At 47.2% G+C, this 21,399-nt stretch overlaps 4 protein-coding genes across 5 annotated transcripts; 3 read left to right on the forward strand and 1 right to left on the reverse strand.

Annotated features, from left to right (window-relative positions):
• The first annotated feature begins 3,694 nt into the window (after positions 1 to 3,694).
• LOC117183243 (WD repeat-containing protein 37-like) lies at positions 3,695 to 5,187 on the forward strand. Its single transcript, XM_033376486.1, has 2 exons — positions 3,695 to 3,877; positions 3,938 to 5,187. The coding sequence occupies exons 1-2, from the start codon at positions 3,825 to 3,827 to the stop codon at positions 4,683 to 4,685; spliced, it is 801 nt and encodes a 266-aa protein (XP_033232377.1). The 5' UTR covers positions 3,695 to 3,824; the 3' UTR covers positions 4,686 to 5,187.
• On the reverse strand, positions 5,065 to 5,779 carry LOC117183245 (vesicle transport through interaction with t-SNAREs homolog 1B-like). Its single transcript, XM_033376488.1, has 2 exons — positions 5,525 to 5,779; positions 5,065 to 5,456 (listed from the first exon to the last, which is right to left on the reverse strand). The coding sequence occupies exons 1-2, from the start codon at positions 5,681 to 5,683 to the stop codon at positions 5,247 to 5,249; spliced, it is 369 nt and encodes a 122-aa protein (XP_033232379.1). The 5' UTR covers positions 5,684 to 5,779; the 3' UTR covers positions 5,065 to 5,246.
• Positions 5,780 to 6,808: 1,029 nt separating this feature from the next.
• Positions 6,809 to 14,919, forward strand: Vha100-2 (V-type ATPase subunit a family protein Vha100-2). Of its 2 annotated transcripts, none has more exons than XM_001358506.5 (6): positions 6,809 to 6,894; positions 11,798 to 11,935; positions 12,003 to 13,630; positions 13,701 to 13,959; positions 14,027 to 14,264; positions 14,330 to 14,919. In XM_001358506.5, the coding sequence occupies exons 2-6, from the start codon at positions 11,819 to 11,821 to the stop codon at positions 14,593 to 14,595; spliced, it is 2,508 nt and encodes an 835-aa protein (XP_001358543.2). In that variant the 5' UTR covers positions 6,809 to 6,894; positions 11,798 to 11,818; the 3' UTR covers positions 14,596 to 14,919. The 2 variants fall into 2 exon arrangements, with proteins under 2 accessions (XP_001358543.2, XP_033232375.1); XM_033376484.1 differs by lacking the exon at positions 6,809 to 6,894 and adding an exon at positions 8,453 to 8,661 and having other exon boundaries at positions 14,330 to 14,595.
• A 1,664-nt stretch (positions 14,920 to 16,583) lies between these two features.
• Positions 16,584 to 20,014, forward strand: LOC4801450 (uncharacterized). Its single transcript, XM_001358507.4, has 3 exons — positions 16,584 to 16,957; positions 17,022 to 17,345; positions 17,413 to 20,014. Exons 1-3 carry the CDS (start codon positions 16,632 to 16,634, stop codon positions 19,697 to 19,699), a joined length of 2,937 nt encoding a protein of 978 aa, XP_001358544.4. The 5' UTR covers positions 16,584 to 16,631; the 3' UTR covers positions 19,700 to 20,014.
• The last annotated feature ends 1,385 nt before the right edge of the window (positions 20,015 to 21,399 follow it).

Raw genomic sequence — 21,399 nt, forward strand, 5'->3', positions numbered from 1 at the left:
ATATAGGGTAGATACATTCGAGTGTAACGTCTTTAGGATATACATACATATATACAGTATACAACGAAAACGTACCAACAGAATTTGATGCAAGATCTCCCATGAACTAAAAATTCTAATTCTAAATTCTGGTACAACTACGTTGGTGGTTCTACATACATACATACATACACACATATGTTCATAAGTTGGTTGCCAAGGCGCGTAATGGGGGCGATTTATAAGGCTGACAAAACCAAAACAAAGAACTATCAATATCAAAGGCTCTTATCTAGACACGAGAATTAGTTCTTGAAGCGTTATTAATTTAAATTGATAATGTCTACACTACGCGGACGTACTTATGTACATGTAAGTATGTATGTAACTTTCGAGCATTCTGACTTTTGTATTCCGATTTCTGATAACAGACAACGCTGATCATACATAGTGAGCATGCGAGGGAAAGAGAGCCCGCTACGTGAGAGAGAGCTAGACAAACACAGAGTGCCGCGCTATATCGCGCTTTACTTGCTTCTCCGAATGCCAAATTTAAAAGCAAGAAAACGCTGGCACTGACCAGACGTTTGGGATTCGTGTGATCGGCAACATACTCAGGAAAACAAGTTCTAAATTTATCTCACATACTCTGGGGACTCTGGTGTCTTTGGCATTAAAACAATTTTCGGAGCTGTGAAGGTAAGCGAATCAAAAACCAGAAAGCACAAACACAATTCAAACAATGTAGTGCCAGACAGGCCAATATTATTTGCGATCGAGTTCAAGGTGATCTTGACTTGGAAAGAAAGTGCTACTGCAGGGAGAGTGCTTCCGTCTGTGTGTGTGCGTGTGTCTCGTTGGGGGTAAAAAACGAAGAACAGAGTCCAAGCCAAGCACGTGTCCGTAGAAATCGGGCAGTTTTCATGGAAATTGACTGCATTTTCTCCATTGCAAGGCCCCCGGCACGTGATATACTAGTAACTGCTGCTAGGCGGGAGTGGGAGCGCCTGTCATGGGACCCATTGTGTAAACGCTGCGCCGCTCCCACCTGCCCAGCCAGAGATACCTGCTACCGTAGCTTTGTCTCTGTCTCTGTCTCTGGCCGCGAGTATCTCTCCGTTACGCACAGACGTCAGGGCCGCTGCACGAGTGTGAGTGTTATTTTGCGCGTGTGTGTATGGGTGGGTCATGCTCGCCGCTCCAGAGGCGTTACGGAGAGTCGAGTTTTGAGTTTTATGCAATCGCGTATCATGTGATCTGCTGTCGTTCTGCAGTGTTCAGTGGAAAATCTTCCACAGAACTGAACTTAAACAGCACTCAAGTAGTACTCAAACTCAATAATTCCGATCCATAAATTCCTTTTAATTATGATTTATGATCTCGTTTCCACAAGCACTCCGATCAATCAATCAAACTGGCTGATTAGCCCCCGCCATGCAGCTGTTTATGAATGGGGAAAATCTGAACTGGTCGAGAAATCTAGAAAGCCTAGATTTTCAAGTATTTAGTATACGGCGTCTGGGGAATTAAGGCACTCGAGTCGCAGATCTCCAATTGCGTAACTTCAGCGTGCTTATCAGCGAATGGGCGGAGCACTGCACTCGGAATCGTGTTGAATGGGGGGGTTCCAAAGCCTTTGCCAATTCACCCTTTGCTTATCATTCGCACTGGTCAGAGGGCTCTGGAGCTGGGGCTGAAGCACTTTGAGGAAAGTCAATTGCTGTATCGGCAATTGTCGTTAATAAACGATGAGATGAGTGTGTGCCAGGCCTGTTCTGGGGTCTGGGGGTGGCCTGGTTGTCTGCCTTGTACGATCGCCTGTTAATTGCCGCAACACCACGGGAATGACAAAGCGTAGTGGAAAATGGGGAAAAAATTCTCATAAAATCGGGCACAGCAATATTGTTCAATAAAAGTTGAAGTAATTCGAATTAACAACAAATAGAACGTAGCCCAAACGTTTCAAGACCAAGAGAGCTCCGATAGAAACACAAAGAGCGAGAAATAGAGAGAGAGAAACAAACAAAACAGAATAAAAAACTCAACGAAACTTTAGTGGTAGCGATATTAACGGTGCCAGCCCAGACATGGGCGTGCACTGTGACGGGGGTTGCCGGCGCTCTGCCTTCCGCCCGCCGATGTGTGATTAAGGCTCGCTCTTCCCCACATCTTGCGTGTGTATGCAGGACCAACAACTACAACATAGGGAAAAGCACTCGACACCTACATTTGTATACCGCCTCACACCAACACCAACACCCACACACACACACGCACAAACATCACGAAAATGACCAACGAAAAGCTAACGCCAAAAGCAACGTCGCATTCGATTGCTGTTTTGAAGTTGAACTGGTTTACAGTTACTCGTAGTACTCTGGGCCCGCGCCTTGGTCCGTGCTGTGCGTGTGTTCGGTATTATTAACGAGAGTGCGCTCATCAAATTTATTCAACCACGTTTGCGAGGCGAGTTTCAATTGAACGCGAATGCCACATATCATTAATTGGTTTTGAAAAGGAAAAACATCGTAGGTTTTCATAATTTCATTAAATGTATTTATGTACATATGTACATACATCAGACAGTGTGTGGTAGTGAGGAATTTGTTGTATGTACTGAAGTACACTCATAGTCATGCTTATAGCGATATCATTATCGCTGAGTTAACAACAATGGTTGCCACTGTATAGGTTCGTGTCCGAGCTAAGGGAGTGCCACGCAAACCTCAAAGATTGCAAACCAGCGATCTCTTCCAGGAACACATAAATATTTCAAGATTTGTTGTTACATATTGCGAAAACAGGAAACATACAATTAAACTTTACTAGAGATTCTGTGTAATCGAAGCCACAATCTTTATACATCCTTCGCAAACAAAACAAATATCTTTCATTCTGATACCTCCAACGGTTCAAAGCCAAATTCTACATTCCACTTTTTGTTCCATTAAATTTATGAAGGTTATAAACTAATTGAATGGCTCGAAGTTCCCTGCCTTTCTGCTGGCTCCCTAGGGAATTGTAAATTTAACTGGGATCCGCGGCATATTGGTTAGTCTGTTAGTCTATACGGATTTTCCCACCGCTTCTGTTCGGGCACACGCCAATCGGTCATTTATAAGGCCATAAAAAATGAACATCAATAGCCCATATTCGTATGTGCATTATAAATAATTAACTAGAGCTGTTAGAACTGGAATATTCATATCATTGCTATTTTTAGCAAGTGGGCAACAATGAATGTCGCCTTGGACAGTACGAAAAGCTAGTACGAAAAGAGCCATCAAACAAGCAATTATCATTGGTCTAAGTATGACTGTATACTGCGGCTGAGTTTCAAGTGTTTGGCTGATAAACCGTTCTCAAGATACATATACATATGTGCCGGCATGGCACTGTCCAAAACAGCAAGCATCAGCAGCAACAGGCGAGAGGGACAACAGTGCAACAGGGCAGCTAGTGGATTGGGTGGAGCACTTGATATCCACAGTTCGCGCGGAAATATGAACCGGCTACTGTCTGACTGCCGGCTGCCTCAGAAGTCTGCCACGTGATTGATCGATGGAAACCACCGAGCTGGTTCTCGTGCTAATTTTGACTGGTGGCAGCAAGGTAAAGGCGAGCAACAAAATTAAAGCCCAGACCAGTCGCATTGTCTCCAGCTTCGAGGCAGGTGGCTGCCAAAGCGGGTCAACCTATCATTGGCACGGCCTCGGCCGATCACACAGCCTGTATTTGGGGAATAGAGAGCGCCCGTTGCCTGCTGCAGTATCAGGGGCACGCCGGGTCCGTGAACTCCATCAAATTCAATCAGAATCGGGACCTCGTGCTGACTGGAAGTGGCGATGGAACAGCTCACATTTGGCAAGCGGCCGTCAATTGGGAGGTGCCCAAGTAAGTAATCGACAAATAAGCGTGAAACGTTGACATCATCCTTTCCTTCTGTTTTTCTCAACAGAAAAGGCCACTCGTCCGAGGAGGAACTCGACGATAGCGATGAGCAGGTTGAGGACCGAGATCGCGTCGACACCTTACGCACTCCACTCTGCGAGTTTACCGGGCCGGGTGGCCACCTTTCCGTGGTGGTGGCTGCCGACTGGCTGTCCAGCATGGATCAGATCATCACCGGCAGCTGGGACCGCACCGCCATATTGTGGGACGTGGAGACGAGTCAGCCACTACAGCCATTGACGGGACACGATCACGAGCTCACTCACGTCTCGGCTCATCCCACCCAGCGCCTGGTGGTGACCGCCTCGCGCGATACTACATTTCGTTTGTGGGATTTCAGGGATCCCATACCAGCAGTCTCCGTCTTCCAGGGACACACAGAGACCGTCACATCCAGCGTCTTTGCTCGGGACGATAAGGTGGTCTCCGGATCCGACGATCGCACCGTCAAGGTTTGGGAGCTGCGCAACATGCGCTCGGCCTTGGCCACCATACGCACCGACTCGTCCGTCAACCGCCTGGCCGTTTCCACCGGAGGAATCATCGCAATACCCCACGACAACCGCCAGATTCGCCTGTTCGATTTGAATGGACAGCGCGTGGCCCGATTACCGCGCACCAGCCGCCAGGGGCATCGACGCATGGTGTCGTCGGTGGTCTGGGCAGAGGAGCCACTGCTGAATTGTGATTTGTTCTCGTGCGGCTTCGATCGGCGCGTCTTCGGTTGGTCCATCGTGCTGCCGAAGGACAACTGAAAGTGACTCAAAAATTGAGCCGCAGTCATACGGCCCAAAGAAGAGAAAACTATGATCTAAAATAACCGCTTTAAGAACCCGAATATCTCTCGAACAAATCATCCGCGCTTCGTTGTCTAGATCTAGATTCGGGGCTCGTTCTTATGTGTAACCATAATCATAGATCCAGTATTATACATACAAACATTGTTCTAAGTGTTTTAGAGTCGCATGCAAATTTGTCGCCCTCTGAGTGTAACTAACTTTGCTTTTATGCCAAATAGTCGTGGTTATTATACATACATATTCGAATTCTCATAGTTCCTGCAAACCCCGGATGTAGAACAGAGATGGGACTGGACTGGACTGGGATATGGGAGCGGGGCGGAGAACTTCCAACTATATTATCTGTGTTTATTATCATAATGCGAAATATAACTTACTCTAGTGTGTGTCTAAGGCATGGGCTTAACGTTGATGTTACAGGTAGAACAATTCAAATAAACGTAATCAAATGCCCGAATTAATCGCTGGGTGTATTATAACTTTGGAATAAAAACAAGGGTCCGCTTCCAGTGGCTCTCACAGGTGGGCGAACTTTAGCACCAGCAGGCCAATGAGTATGCCCAACTCCAATATGATTATAAGTATCAGTATAATCTTGTTGTACAGGACTTCGCGGCCGAGCTTGCGAATGATGACGCGAGACTTGGACAGATCCTGGTCGGCATCTTCCAGGCGACGCGTGGTGCGGAGCAAAGACTCGCGTTGCTCTCCCAGCTCGCCGAGCACCTGTAGATGTAGCATTGAGCATTATCTAAATAGCAGGGAACTCATTGAACATATTTTTTTGCACCGACCTCCGCCCCCATATTCTCAGTTTCTATTGCAATCTGGTTGGAGCGCTGAATGCTGTCGCCCGTACGCTGCAGGATATCGTAAGTGTTCGCAGCCAGCTGCTGCTGGCGCTGCTCGTGGTCGCTGCCGCTGGGCAGCTGGCTGTAGCCGGCGTATGACATGTTTTTTGACAAATTAAATGCGTTTTAAGCAGCAAAAAAACCAAAACAAAGAACGGGTAGGACCGTTGGTGGGATACTCGGAAAATCCACTAGCGCGTTTCAAAAAGGCAGTAATGCGTTCGCTCTGTGGTGGCACCAAATTCACCGCTGATGTTTTTTGTGGCTGCGGATCAGAACGTAACCGCTCGTTATTTTTTGAAAATAAACAGAACAGAAATTTGTTTCATCTGGTTTCAAGCTTAAGCTATTATAGTCTCTGAAAGCGAGGCGTCAAATAAGAGTTACAGGCGGACAGACAGTCAAAGCTATAAAGACTCGGGTTTTACCGCTTTTTTAAATATCTAATAATTAAATATTCAAATTTATCTTTTGTAAGTCTGAAATTTGTTAAATGAATACCTTTTTTTTATATTTTGTCTAATGCCCTGCGCTTTTGGTGCGGACTCGTACTTTGCCAATCTTTTTTAAGCAGAGCCCATCGATTTTGAGTGGAATGTGCTTTTGGTTACCGTCTTGCTGCAAAGAGATCTACGATATAGGGTAGATACATTCGAGTGTAACGTCTTTAGGATATACATACATATATACAGTATACAACGAAAACGTACCAACAGAATTTGATGCAAGATCTCCCATGAACTAAAAATTCTAATTCTAAATTCTGGTACAACTACGTTGGTGGTTCTACATACATACATACATACACACATATGTTCATAAGTTGGTTGCCAAGGCGCGTAATGGGGGCGATTTATAAGGCTGACAAAACCAAAACAAAGAACTATCAATATCAAAGGCTCTTATCTAGACACGAGAATTAGTTCTTGAAGCGTTATTAATTTAAATTGATAATGTCTACACTACGCGGACGTACTTATGTACATGTAAGTATGTATGTAACTTTCGAGCATTCTGACTTTTGTATTCCGATTTCTGATAACAGACAACGCTGATCATACATAGTGAGCATGCGAGGGAAAGAGAGCCCGCTACGTGAGAGAGAGCTAGACAAACACAGAGTGCCGCGCTATATCGCGCTTTACTTGCTTCTCCGAATGCCAAATTTAAAAGCAAGAAAACGCTGGCACTGACCAGACGTTTGGGATTCGTGTGATCGGCAACATACTCAGGAAAACAAGTTCTAAATTTATCTCACATACTCTGGGGACTCTGGTGTCTTTGGCATTAAAACAATTTTCGGAGCTGTGAAGGTAAGCGAATCAAAAACCAGAAAGCACAAACACAATTCAAACAATGTAGTGCCAGACAGGCCAATATTATTTGCGATCGAGTTCAAGGTGATCTTGACTTGGAAAGAAAGTGCTACTGCAGGGAGAGTGCTTCCGTCTGTGTGTGTGCGTGTGTCTCGTTGGGGGTAAAAAACGAAGAACAGAGTCCAAGCCAAGCACGTGTCCGTAGAAATCGGGCAGTTTTCATGGAAATTGACTGCATTTTCTCCATTGCAAGGCCCCCGGCACGTGATATACTAGTAACTGCTGCTAGGCGGGAGTGGGAGCGCCTGTCATGGGACCCATTGTGTAAACGCTGCGCCGCTCCCACCTGCCCAGCCAGAGATACCTGCTACCGTAGCTTTGTCTCTGTCTCTGTCTCTGGCCGCGAGTATCTCTCCGTTACGCACAGACGTCAGGGCCGCTGCACGAGTGTGAGTGTTATTTTGCGCGTGTGTGTATGGGTGGGTCATGCTCGCCGCTCCAGAGGCGTTACGGAGAGTCGAGTTTTGAGTTTTATGCAATCGCGTATCATGTGATCTGCTGTCGTTCTGCAGTGTTCAGTGGAAAATCTTCCACAGAACTGAACTTAAACAGCACTCAAGTAGTACTCAAACTCAATAATTCCGATCCATAAATTCCTTTTAATTATGATTTATGATCTCGTTTCCACAAGCACTCCGATCAATCAATCAAACTGGCTGATTAGCCCCCGCCATGCAGCTGTTTATGAATGGGGAAAATCTGAACTGGTCGAGAAATCTAGAAAGCCTAGATTTTCAAGTATTTAGTATACGGCGTCTGGGGAATTAAGGCACTCGAGTCGCAGATCTCCAATTGCGTAACTTCAGCGTGCTTATCAGCGAATGGGCGGAGCACTGCACTCGGAATCGTGTTGAATGGGGGGGTTCCAAAGCCTTTGCCAATTCACCCTTTGCTTATCATTCGCACTGGTCAGAGGGCTCTGGAGCTGGGGCTGAAGCACTTTGAGGAAAGTCAATTGCTGTATCGGCAATTGTCGTTAATAAACGATGAGATGAGTGTGTGCCAGGCCTGTTCTGGGGTCTGGGGGTGGCCTGGTTGTCTGCCTTGTACGATCGCCTGTTAATTGCCGCAACACCACGGGAATGACAAAGCGTAGTGGAAAATGGGGAAAAAATTCTCATAAAATCGGGCACAGCAATATTGTTCAATAAAAGTTGAAGTAATTCGAATTAACAACAAATAGAACGTAGCCCAAACGTTTCAAGACCAAGAGAGCTCCGATAGAAACACAAAGAGCGAGAAATAGAGAGAGAGAAACAAACAAAACAGAATAAAAAACTCAACGAAACTTTAGTGGTAGCGATATTAACGGTGCCAGCCCAGACATGGGCGTGCACTGTGACGGGGGTTGCCGGCGCTCTGCCTTCCGCCCGCCGATGTGTGATTAAGGCTCGCTCTTCCCCACATCTTGCGTGTGTATGCAGGACCAACAACTACAACATAGGGAAAAGCACTCGACACCTACATTTGTATACCGCCTCACACCAACACCAACACCCACACACACACACGCACAAACATCACGAAAATGACCAACGAAAAGCTAACGCCAAAAGCAACGTCGCATTCGATTGCTGTTTTGAAGTTGAACTGGTTTACAGTTACTCGTAGTACTCTGGGCCCGCGCCTTGGTCCGTGCTGTGCGTGTGTTCGGTATTATTAACGAGAGTGCGCTCATCAAATTTATTCAACCACGTTTGCGAGGCGAGTTTCAATTGAACGCGAATGCCACATATCATTAATTGGTTTTGAAAAGGAAAAACATCGTAGGTTTTCATAATTTCATTAAATGTATTTATGTACATATGTACATACATCAGACAGTGTGTGGTAGTGAGGAATTTGTTGTATGTACTGAAGTACACTCATAGTCATGCTTATAGCGATATCATTATCGCTGAGTTAACAACAATGGTTGCCACTGTATAGGTTCGTGTCCGAGCTAAGGGAGTGCCACGCAAACCTCAAAGATTGCAAACCAGCGATCTCTTCCAGGAACACATAAATATTTCAAGATTTGTTGTTACATATTGCGAAAACAGGAAACATACAATTAAACTTTACTAGAGATTCTGTGTAATCGAAGCCACAATCTTTATACATCCTTCGCAAACAAAACAAATATCTTTCATTCTGATACCTCCAACGGTTCAAAGCCAAATTCTACATTCCACTTTTTGTTCCATTAAATTTATGAAGGTTATAAACTAATTGAATGGCTCGAAGTTCCCTGCCTTTCTGCTGGCTCCCTAGGGAATTGTAAATTTAACTGGGATCCGCGGCATATTGGTTAGTCTGTTAGTCTATACGGATTTTCCCACCGCTTCTGTTCGGGCACACGCCAATCGGTCATTTATAAGGCCATAAAAAATGAACATCAATAGCCCATATTCGTATGTGCATTATAAATAATTAACTAGAGCTGTTAGAACTGGAATATTCATATCATTGCTATTTTTAGCAAGTGGGCAACAATGAATGTCGCCTTGGACAGTACGAAAAGCTAGTACGAAAAGAGCCATCAAACAAGCAATTATCATTGGTCTAAGTATGACTGTATACTGCGGCTGAGTTTCAAGTGTTTGGCTGATAAACCGTTCTCAAGATACATATATATGCCGGCATGGCACTGTCCAAAACAGCAAGCATCAGCAGCAACAGGCGAGAGGGGCAACAGTGGCAGCGACTGGATTGGGTGGATTGGGTGGAGCACTTGATATCCACAGTTCGCGCGGAAATATGAACCGGCTACTGTCTGACTGCCGGCTGCCTCAGAAGTCTGCCACGTGATTGATCGATGGAAACCACCGAGCTGGTTCTCGTGCTAGTTTTGGCTGGTTTTCGTTGCAATGCAGCCCCTCCTCCGTGGGCCAGCTTTACACATTCTTTTTCTGGCGTCTGGCCAAGGAGTCATCGCCCATTCTAGGGTGCTGCTGCCCATTATGTCCATGGCAAATTTACAAATTATTCGAGCACCGTTTCTCTATATATAGTAGTACATCATCGTACGTTTTATCTACCGCAAAAAAGCAAAAGCTAATTCTATCCTGGGTCCGGGGCCCATTAATGCTCGATAATGTGCGGCGTCAGCGTCGACTTTGACGTCTCCGTGTCGTTGACTGCTTGGACCGATGATGTCACAGAAAGCCTTGATGTCTGTGTGTACACACTGTCCAAAAGCTGTCGCCCTACTCGGGACCAGGACTGGGACCGGGACCGCGACCCGACCCCTGCCCAACCCCCAGGGCGTCACTGTTGTTTCGACCTAATCAAATCAGAAACATTAATTACTTGCATTATCCGAGTTCCACCGATTTTGGGAGAACTCTACTCAACTGTAGTGTTTACATATGGTCTGGCAGCTCTTGATTAAACGACTATTGTAATTATCAGTAATTTGGGCAACATATTCAGATCTCCCGCATATTTTCAGTGGGTTTTACGTGCCGCAGCTGTCTCGCAAGTGGGTTTATGGGTGGGTTGGGGCGGGTACTGCATTTGGGGCCAACAAAGCGATAAGAATTGTTTTCTTGGGCTGTAAACAATATTGCATCGGCTCTTCAAATAACTGAAGCAGCAGATTGCTACGAAATATACGATGCAATATACGAATTTGACCTTGTAGAGCTTCATACACATGTGAATGAATATATGAAATTTTAGGGTCAAGATCGGAGTAGATAATAAGTTCTGACCGCTTGGATTCAAGGAAACAATATAAGAATTTACTTCTAAATTAGTTACAGAAACATACATATGTACGTAATGGCGCGGTCTGTGAGGCTAGTCATCAATAAACAAAGAATTTTAGAAGCAAGTTCCATAATCTAAATTATTGCTCATAAATTAGTCGTTTCTACGAACTGGAACGCGAATTCGTGTACTTATACATACATATGTACTATGTGTAATTTATATTAGATGAAATATAAATTCCATATTATATCCTTATCCATATGGTTTTTGGTGACCATTCTATAACGGGTTTCAATCTGAATTGTAGCAAGTGTTTCGGTTAAACGTTGGTCCCTCATGTCCACAGAAATTCTTTTGGTAAAGAGGGGCTTTGTACATCAACGAATTCTCAAGGTTTGAGGCTATCAACTAGTACATATTTCAAATTTGCAAAGAGCTGCCGATATGGGATCAAAATATCTTGCAACTACCATAGGAACTATTGATATCTTAGGGTATTGAAAGCATCGGTTCCTTTCTAACAACACACTACTTTTTTGGGCTGTGTACCTGTCCTTCAAACTACTCGTAAGACCGAAAGTCTGGTACATTTTCGTACTACCTATGGTATTGTGAGTTACGTGGTTTTTGGGCTATAATTGCTTTAGAACGTGACTCGACGTCGCAATTTGTTATTCCGTCAGGGCTTAAGGAAAACAGATTTGCAAACGAAATGCTTAGAGCTTCTTCGATTCTCAGGTCTCCCGCATGACATTCGGCAAAGTCAGAGTGCCGGCAGCCAGCTGGAGCTCAAAATAGAGTAATTGCTTTTCCATAAAACAAAGGAAACGAAAGGAAAGACAAATAAATAGAATCTTCGGCAGAGCAAATCAACAAAATTTGTTCATAAACATATGTACCAGTCGTCGCTTATTACGTATATGAGGGGGTCTTCGCTTTTCAATTCCCATCCACATCTACATTTTGTATGGCCAGCTGCTTATTGTATGCCCCTCCGAAATGGGGCAGACAAAGAATCAGCCCGTCACTAGAGCAGGCGGCGACGTCTTCGATTCTCTTATTCGTATGCTTTATTTTAATTGCATGTCTACGGAATGCTTTACTAATCTCTCGCCTCTCCCCTCCGATCTCTCGCTCTCTGCAGGGAACGTAAGAAGTCGCCAAGATGGGGGACATGTTCCGTAGTGAGGAAATGGCACTTTGCCAGATGTTTATACAACCAGAGGCTGCGTACACCTCTGTCTCTGAGCTGGGAGAAACCGGCTGTGTGCAGTTCCGCGACGTAAGTTCAGACTAGCTCAATGCCTTGCCAGACCCCTGACTAATGTCTGCTGCTTCCTGCTCCACAGCTGAACATCAATGTGAACGCCTTCCAGCGCAAGTTTGTGACTGAGGTGAGGCGCTGCGATGAGCTGGAGCGCAAGATCCGCTACATCGAGACGGAGATCAAGAAGGACGGCATCGTGCTGCCCGACATCCAGGACGACATCCCGCGGGCGCCCAACCCACGTGAGATCATCGACCTGGAGGCGCATCTGGAGAAGACCGAGTCGGAGATGATCGAGCTGGCCCAGAACGAGGTTAACATGAAGTCCAACTACCTGGAGCTGACCGAGCTGCGCAAGGTCCTCGAGAACACCCAGGGCTTTTTCTCCGACCAGGAGGTGCTCAACCTGGACTCCAGCAACCGCGGTGCCGGTGGTGACGAGGCAACTGCCCAGCATCGTGGACGCCTCGGCTTTGTCGCTGGTGTCATCAACCGGGAGCGTGTGTTTGGATTCGAGCGCATGCTGTGGCGCATCTCGCGCGGCAATGTGTTCTTGAAGCGCTCCGACCTGGATGAGCCTCTGAACGATCCGGCCACCGGTCATCCCATCTACAAGACGGTCTTCGTGGCCTTCTTCCAGGGCGAGCAGCTGAAGAACCGCATCAAGAAGGTGTGCACTGGGTTCCACGCCTCGCTGTATCCCTGTCCCAGCTCGCACAACGAGCGTGAGGAGATGGTGAAGAATGTGCGCACGCGCCTGGAGGATCTGAAGCTGGTGCTTAGCCAGACCGAGGATCACCGCAGCCGTGTCCTGGCCACAGTGTCCAAGAATCTGCCCTCGTGGTCGATCATGGTCAAGAAGATGAAGGCCATCTACCACACTCTGAACCTGTTCAACATGGATGTGACCAAGAAGTGCCTCATTGGCGAGTGCTGGGTGCCCACCAAGGATCTGCCCGTCGTGCAGAAGGCGCTCTCCGACGGTTCCGCGGCCGTGGGAAGCACCATTCCCTCGTTCCTCAACGTGATCGACACCAACGAGCAGCCGCCGACCTTCAACCGCACCAACAAGTTCACGCGCGGTTTCCAGAACCTGATCGACGCCTACGGAGTGGCCTCGTACCGCGAGTGCAACCCGGCCCTATACACGTGCATTACATTCCCCTTCCTGTTCGCCGTGATGTTCGGCGATCTGGGCCACGGCCTGATCCTGGTTCTCTTCGGCGCCTGGATGGTGCTCTGCGAGCGCAAGCTTGCCCGCATCCGCAACGGCGGCGAGATCTGGAACATCTTCTTCGGCGGTCGCTACATCATCCTGCTCATGGGTCTGTTTGCCGTCTACACCGGCATCGTATACAACGACGTGTTCTCCAAGTCGATGAATCTGTTCGGTTCGCGATGGGTAAACAACTACAACAGATCCACGGTTCTGACCAATCCGAGCCTGCAGCTGCCGCCCAACAGCTCCGCTGTAGGTGTCTATCCCTTTGGCCTGGATCCCGTCTGGCAGCTGGCGGACAACAAGATCATCTTCCTCAACAGCTTCAAGATGAAGCTGTCGATCATCTTCGGTGTACTCCACATGGTGTTTGGCGTAAGCATGTCCGTTGTGAACTTCACACACTTCAAGCGGTACGCCTCAATCTTCCTGGAGTTCGTGCCTCAGATCCTTTTCCTTCTGCTGCTCTTCGGTTACATGGTGTTCATGATGTGAGTTATACGTTAAAAAAACCCACCCACAGCATCCGCTAAAACATAATTGTTATTTCAACCTGTGTAGGTTCTTCAAGTGGGTCACCTACGACTCCCACACAGACTTCCAGCCCCATACTCCCGGATGCGCCCCCTCAGTGCTGATCATGTTCATCAACATGATGCTGTTCAAGAACACGCCGCCACCGAAGGGCTGCAAGGAGTTTATGTTCGAGTCTCAGCCTGATGTGCAGAAGACCTTCGTCATCATGGGCCTCATTTGCATCCCATGGATGCTGCTGGGCAAGCCGCTCTACATCAAATTCACTCGCAAGAGCAATGCCCACGTGAGTGCACACTCATATATCTTTCACTAATATGATTACTTACTGTTTGTTCTCTGCTTTTATTTAGTCCAAACACAATGGCCAGTTGACTGGCAACATGGAGGTGGCCGAAGGCGAGACTCCCCTTCCAACGGGCTTCTCTGGCAACGAGGAGAGTGGCGGCGGCGGCGGCAACAGCCACGACGATGAGCCCATGAGCGAGATCTACATCCACCAGGCCATCCACACCATCGAATATGTGCTCAGTACCATCTCGCACACGGCCTCCTATCTCCGTCTGTGGGCTCTGTCCCTGGCCCATGCTCGTGAGTGTTAAAAGAACCTTCATACTATTACAGCCATCTAATGCTAATAACCAACCACTTTACAGAGCTGTCCGAAGTGCTGTGGAACATGGTGTTGTCGCTGGGCCTTAAGATGTCCGGCGTTGGCGGCATCATTGGACTGTACATCATTTTCGGCGCCTGGTGCCTGTTCACCCTGGCCATTCTCGTCCTGATGGAGGGTCTGTCCGCTTTCCTGCACACCCTGCGTCTTCACTGGGTGGAATTCATGAGCAAGTTCTACGAGGGCCTGGGCTACGCCTTCCAGCCATTCAGCTTCAAGGCCATCCTGGATGGCGAGGAGGAGGAATAAACTGACCAGAAAGTGTTCAAGCCACTGCATGAATAATTAACTAGCCGAGCTTTGTTTTTCCAATTTATTTAATTTGTTTTGTTGAATGTTTTTGTTTTGTTTTTTTTCGGACATTGTCAGTATTGTGGTGCTCTTCCCACATCCCATGTTTTTTGTGCCCCTCCCTCCGTTCTAGTACCCAATTCTCCGCTTTGTATTCCATCCGGGGTCCAAGTATTCACCTGAGTTGTGCCTAGTATTCTCAAAGGAACAGTTTCAAAAGCAATAATTTGATATTCATTGTTATAAATAATAATTCTAATAAATATAAAGCAACGAAGAGAATAGCAATTGTTTATTTATTTTTCAATTAAGTCATTCCGGACCAGGTACACCTCATCATCGTGTGTGTGTGTGTGAGGTATGGTCTATATGGTTATGAATCATTTATAAATAATGCTCAAATTACGACTTTATAAAAGTCTATAATCCTAGGCCCTATTTTAATGTATGCCAATATCGATTGAAATGATTAATTATAACTTTTTGTAGTTATCTGGTGGAGTTGGGGCCAATGAACACCATTATCATAATCAATCTTTATCAATTTATATAGCCAGGGCCGGTTTTATTGTTTATGATGCCGAGGACATACATGAGACGAGGCGCTTTGATATTGGAAGTCTGGACTTTTGGCGCCAAGGGCCTTAAAGCCGGGCCTGTGTATAGCATATGATTATATCATTACTGTGAGGTGTCATCAACGAAACGCTTACAAACTATATCAATGGTAATGATTACGTTCATTTATGATATATACATTTATTCAATATTGCATTCTTTGATAAGAATTTCATGACATTAATTGATTGATTATACATATATGTATGTTATCTAACGCTTTAATTATAATCGTACATGATTTCTTTACATTATTAGTTAGGTTTATTAAGAATATTCTTAATCAAGCTAGTGAAACCTCGATAATAGAAAATACTATTATATCTACCATCCCTTTCATCGACGATGCACAGCTATTCTTCGCGACGGAAGAAGGACTGAGATCTCGAGAATGGGTATACGCCTACCTTGCAATCATCTCACATATCACTAATATATGAATGTAGAATATTTAGTTCGGGAAGGAAATACTTTCTTGGGCATAGATATTGCAACGTATCCAATAACACATATAGTGGATTATATAGTAGAAAGTACTCCCTATTTTTATATTCCCAATCCGGAAAATACGAGCCGTAGAATCGTAACAATACTGATGATGTAAATTCATTCATGGGTATGGTCTCTCCTTCAGTAAAGCGTTATCTGAATACCATTGATCGGATCGGTCGAGCAGAATGACGAGCCCATGAGCGAGATCTGGATACACCAGGCTATCCACACCATAGAGTACATCCTGAGTACATCGAGTACATCCGATGTATTCTAGAACTTCCTAGACTTCATTGATTTCGCAATGCACAGAGAAAGGCCTTTCCGATAGTAGAAACATTGAAATTTGCAAAGAAGTACTTATCCCTCAACTTCAAAGAATTCTGACCCTGAATTTCTTAACATTTTTTAAGCAAGAAAACACCTATTTGAAGCAGGTATTCCTAAGGTCAGCCGCATACTCCCATCACCTTTGTATATATTTTGACCGTGATCGAGGACGATTAGGAAGGTCTGGCCAATATAACCGTAACCTTATTAGGTCACCGAATAGAACCCATTAATAAAAATTGTTCTTTCATTTGGCGGCCCACTTCAGCGACGTGTTTGGTTTTTTGGTTTGGTCTATGGGTTTGGGTTTGGATTCGGGTTTCGGTTTTGGTTACGGTCTCGAAGCGTAAAAAGGTCATCTCGGCGCATTGAGGGCAGAGCTCAGCGGAAAATTCTTGCCGAGGGCCGCAGATTTCAGTGGAATTGGTGGAGCCACAGCTGCGGAATCCGAAACTATTTCCCGCGAATGTCGCCCCGCTCGAGGTTATTTAGCTTGGACCAGAGTGCAGCTCTGGCCAGTTGTGGGCCAAACGAGCTCCGGAAAGGTCTCTCTTATGTTATACATGGAAATGCGGTGTCTTTATTTGGCTGTGCTGCTGTGCTCCTTGCTGGTTGTCTGCAGGGCGGACACCCTGGTCCAGCTTCACGTGAATCGTCCCTACAACGACGTGAACGAGAAGTTCGTGAGCTTCGCCGTGCGTCCGGAGGATCTGTACGATGCTCTGGACGGGAAGAACAGGAAGGCCGTGACCAGCATGGCCACTCTGCTCGGCGATGCTCACATCAAGTTCGTGGGCGACTTCTACTTTGCCACCAATGCACCCACCCGCCTGCGCAATCCCACAAAGATCATATGGAAGGGCTTCAATCGCTGGACGCGGTAAGTTTGTGGCTAGCGCTCCGACTCCGGATTCCAATGGAAGCATCTTTTTCCCATCTTTAAGTGCTGTTAACTGGACCATGATCATCCCCGTGCCGTATGCCCCGGACGAGTGGGACTCGATGCACACCCTGAAGATACTCAACAGCTCCTACATGGTGGGCATCACGGACTGCATCTGGCAGCTGGGCACGGACTTTGGCACCTCGCGGGCCAAGGACTACGTGCAGGAGCTGCGCACCCTCAAGCTGATGACGGACACCTTCAAGCCGTACGTGGACGACTGGCGGGTGATGGGCGCAGACATCTCCGCGGGCAGCAGTGCGGAAGAGACGCGTAGATACGTGGACATGTCCAAGGACTTGAATGCAGCCTTTGGCTGGACGCAGTGAGTGTTTCCATTGAAGGTTCCCATAGAACCGATCCTAATTCTTTCCCTTCCCTTTCTCTATCAGGCCTGCCAATATGCTTCCGCAATCCAGCCTGGGAAGCTACATCTACGACAGTGATCCGGCTCTGAGGGCACTTCAGCAGCTGCGCGTCCCTCTGTGGCTGACTCTGCCCGAGGAGCGGTCCTCCTCGGCCCAGGCCATCAGCAAGCGACTGCTGGGTGACGAGACCACGGCTGCTCTACGCTGGGCCCAGACCCTGGGAGATGCGGCCAGCAGCGGCTTTGATGTGATCTTCAAGAGGATGTCCCTCGTAGACTTTGAGCGCCCCACCTTCTCACTGTATGTGACGGCGTTGTTCAAGAAGGTCATGGGTTCAAGGGTGTTCCCGGCCAGGCCGCTGAACCTCTTCGCCCCCAGCAACAAGCTCTACACGCACTGCGCCAATGCCGTCTCCGGGGGATTGGCCTTCATGGTGGTCAACACGGAGGACCAGCCCATGACGATCACTGTCAGGAGCATGACACGCCTCGCCAGCAGCGAGATCTGGCAGTATGTCCTTTCCGGTCTGGATGGTCGCGTGCAGCTGAATAATGTGAGGCTGACCCTAAACTCCACACTGCGGCCCCTGATCAAGGCCAACGATGCCAGCAAGCCCCTGCAGCTGATCACGCCGAGCATGTCGGTGGGCTTCTGGGTCCTGCCCACGGCCGACCTGGAGCACTGCCAGTTCACCGAGATCGAGACTGGCGACGCCAGCGGCGAGGCATCGACGGAGGCACGCCGCTCCAATCGCTACAGCTCCGCGGACCGACTGCTCCAGCGTCTGATCGAAGAGACGGCCGTCTCGAGAGGATCCCTGCAGAGCACCATCAACCGGAACCGCCGATTCGTGCTGGACAAACAGGAAACGGACTCCCTGCTGGACCAGCTGCTGCAGCCGTTCAACCAGCCCACAGCGTTGGCTCCTGCGAAGCGAGAGGCGCACAAGGAGTCAGCCAGTCAGCAGGTAAGGCCCCACGAGGCCATGGCCTGGTTGCACCAGGTGCTGGAACAGACCCGCGACGTGGCCAAGCGACGCGGCAGGCGCAGTGCCGCCAACTATGGCGGTCCCTACTTCTACAACCGGCACGGAAAGAAGACGGCGCTGACCAAGAAGATCACCGAGATCCGAAAGCCAGAGCGCAAGGCCAAACCCCTGTTCGACTTCGATGAGTTCGACGAGGAGAAGTTCTTCAAGAAGCTCGGCGAACAGACTGAGGAGCCGCCGTCCTACACCCGCCTGCCCGAGGGCGATGTCCTTCTGCGGCACATCGAGTCGGTGGATGGGGAGGAGAGTGAGCAAGACGCGGAGCCAGTTGTCTACAGGAAGTACAAGCCCAAGTCCAAGACACAGCTCAAAATTATCCAACGATCTCTAGAGGATACAGAACCCGAGCAGGATAGGGAGCAGGCGCCCATGCCGGAGCAGGAGAGGGCTGAGGGACGTGGAAAGCTGCGACTACTTCCCACGGAGTTCTTCGAGGCCCTACCCGCACCCAAGCAGAGCAAACGCTTGAGTCTCGGAGCCACCCTTAACTCTTTGCTCTTTCCCGAACCCTTCTCTAGCAAGGCCAGCATAAGCAAGACCAAGTCCATGCCGCAGGAAGAGCCTGAGGAGGAGGTGGAGCCTCTAGCCAAGCGTCGTCCCGCGAAGATGGGGCATGCAGCCAACGACTTCCTGCAGGCGCAGCGAGAACTTGGCAAGAACTTCCTCAGCCACATCCACAAGCATGAGATCCCGTTGGACGATGAGCATGCTCAGGAGAGTTCCCTCGAGGCTGAGCCAGCTAAAAAACCCACTAACCAGAAATATTTTGGGGCCAAGGATGCGCTAGTACCGGTGCCAAAGCCTAAGCGGCTGACCCAAAAGGCGGACGAGAGCATCACGTCCTGGTGGGAGATGCCCTCTATGCGCCGGCGACGCGCACTGTCCATCGATCATTCTGACGATGAGGTGCGCTCCAACGCTATCGACAAAATGGATCGGGACGATATGCTGCCCCTGGGACGTTACGCCTTTTACGAATACAAGGTTGATCAGCCGGTGGAGGAGCCCACTTCAGAACAGTCCACGGAGCCACCCAAAGATTCCAAAATCATGAGAATCAGCAAGACCAGAACTCCGACAACCAGCCGCAAGACATCGCTCTCCGACACCCTGGTGTCGACGGTCAAGTCGAAGGTCTCCCGCTTCATGAACATCGTTTCTCGGCACATGAGCGAGTGGTACAACACCCTCACCAGGCACCTGGACACCGAAACCGGTCCATCCCGGCCTGCCTTGAGCGTCAGCGGTAACTCCATCGATTAATATGCGATCAAAAGGAGTCCTTGAAGTGGTCTATTTGTATTCGAAGATTGGAATTGAAATTAAGTACAGAGTGAACTTAGCAATTAGTGTAAATATGTATTTATGTACATTACCACCTAAACAACCTTAGTGGAATTCTATTTTTTTAGATAATGGAACCGTAATTATCTATTTCAAATAAAAACGCAGCAACAAGCCGGAGAACTAGGTGAGCTTTGATTAAGCTTTTGCTAGGTCGATCGGCTTTTTATATTGTTCGAAGATCGAAGATACTATGCCACTGTACACGAAACAAAACAATTAAAAATTACTATAACATTAACATACTATTTCGCTTTATAACAACTGCCATGCCATTCAGTTATGTCAGAAGGAAATTCTATGTATCGAACGTATATATGTTGGAAAATGTATGGAAAAGAATGTACTTATAGATGGGACCTCTGGGGTTTCTAAATCTAATAAGATTGATATTTACCATAGGAAGAATAACTGCTTCTAAGCTGTGTGCATTGGTAAAGGTGTGGGTAATGTGATTTATGGGTCGTCAGACTTCTAGATTGCTATGATCTTACATCCGTACTGGGTTCTTATATCCGATACTCGAAGAGAAGGAAGTATTTCCGACACTATAAAGTATACATACATATTTCTGTTCAGGCGAGTCGATATAGCTACATCTTGGTTTGAGATGATATGTAGCAAAAAAATGTAAACAGGAAAAATATTTTAAAATTGTGGGATAAACAAAGTGCAAGAATTTGCATCATAACACAACTATCGGTCGGTGATTCCACTCTTTCTCTCCATGTTTTTCCCATCTTTCATGACAAGTGCGAGCAAAATTGAGAGAGATCGCTGAAAGAGTTTGAGAGAGTATGCGGCAGTCTTGGGCTCCGATACCAATTCCGGCGCTTAAGTATAATTATACTGTAATTAAGACTGTCACTCACAACGTTCCCGCACGGTCTTATTTCAGTTGTGGATTTCATTGCTTTGGGCAGAGAGAGAGAGAGAGAGCAATTTTTACCGTTACCATGATTCCCTTCCATTTTCAAGTTTTCCACTTCAGAATTCCAAATTCTCAATCTTCAGAATTCTTGTACCTGGATGTTTAAGTATTCGAAATTTGGAAAATATGCAATACATAGTGAAATATCAAAACAAATTCTGTTTGTCGATAAATAAGGTCTGTCTGTGTTGATGGGGCCTGGAGAGCACTGATCATGCACCTCACAGTCTACGGCTCCAGGGCCAGTCTTTCTGTGTCTAAAATAAAGTTTAAATGCGCTTGTTTGGATTATTTGTATACATTTTCAGTTAGTTTTACCAGATTTTTTCTCAATCTCGCCTTCTATTTTTCTCTATCTGCGTTTCATTCTGTGATACTCGTGTACTCACGGCTATAACCATGTTTAATTGACACATACCTCATTATTTTCAACATAATTTTTCCGTAATTATCCAAGAGGTTTTCCAAGCTTGCAAAAGCTCTCGCCAGAGGGCCCGCTTCTGTCTGGCTCTTTTGAGCTCTCTCTCTCTCCCCCGTTGAGACTCGCTCACCTTGGCTCTTTTTGAGGCCGCTCTTCGCGACCCCACTGGGAGAGCCGACCGACTGGCCTGGCCGAAGACTGGCACAAAGAGGATCCACAGAGAAGCGACTCTCCGCCACAGAAGCGGCGTTGAATCAAAGCTTTAAG

This window comes from Drosophila pseudoobscura, chromosome 2, assembly GCF_009870125.1.
Source record: "Drosophila pseudoobscura strain MV-25-SWS-2005 chromosome 2, UCI_Dpse_MV25, whole genome shotgun sequence".
Taxonomy (NCBI): domain Eukaryota; kingdom Metazoa; phylum Arthropoda; class Insecta; order Diptera; family Drosophilidae; genus Drosophila; species Drosophila pseudoobscura.

Bases quoted from the DNA above. Each gene is read 5' to 3' on its own strand.
- LOC117183243 (XM_033376486.1), top strand. From the start codon at position 3,825: ATGGAACAGCTCACATTTGGCAAGCGGCCGTCAATTGGGAGGTGCCCA. The intron at 3,878-3,937 runs GTAATCGACAAA...TTTTCTCAACAG, and splicing joins ATTGGGAGGTGCCCAAGTAA to AAAAGGCCACTCGTCCGAGG.
- LOC117183245 (XM_033376488.1), bottom strand. From the start codon at position 5,683: ATGTCATACGCCGGCTACAGCCAGCTGCCCAGCGGCAGCGACCACGAG. The intron at 5,457-5,524 runs GTCGGTGCAAAA...CTACATCTACAG, and splicing joins CTGAGAATATGGGGGCGGAG to GTGCTCGGCGAGCTGGGAGA.
- Vha100-2 (XM_001358506.5), top strand. From the start codon at position 11,819: ATGGGGGACATGTTCCGTAGTGAGGAAATGGCACTTTGCCAGATGTTT. The intron at 13,631-13,700 runs GTGAGTTATACG...CAACCTGTGTAG, and splicing joins GGTTACATGGTGTTCATGAT to GTTCTTCAAGTGGGTCACCT. The intron at 13,960-14,026 runs GTGAGTGCACAC...GCTTTTATTTAG, and splicing joins CTCGCAAGAGCAATGCCCAC to TCCAAACACAATGGCCAGTT.
- LOC4801450 (XM_001358507.4), top strand. From the start codon at position 16,632: ATGTTATACATGGAAATGCGGTGTCTTTATTTGGCTGTGCTGCTGTGC. The intron at 16,958-17,021 runs GTAAGTTTGTGG...CCCATCTTTAAG, and splicing joins GGCTTCAATCGCTGGACGCG to TGCTGTTAACTGGACCATGA. The intron at 17,346-17,412 runs GTGAGTGTTTCC...TTTCTCTATCAG, and splicing joins GCAGCCTTTGGCTGGACGCA to GCCTGCCAATATGCTTCCGC.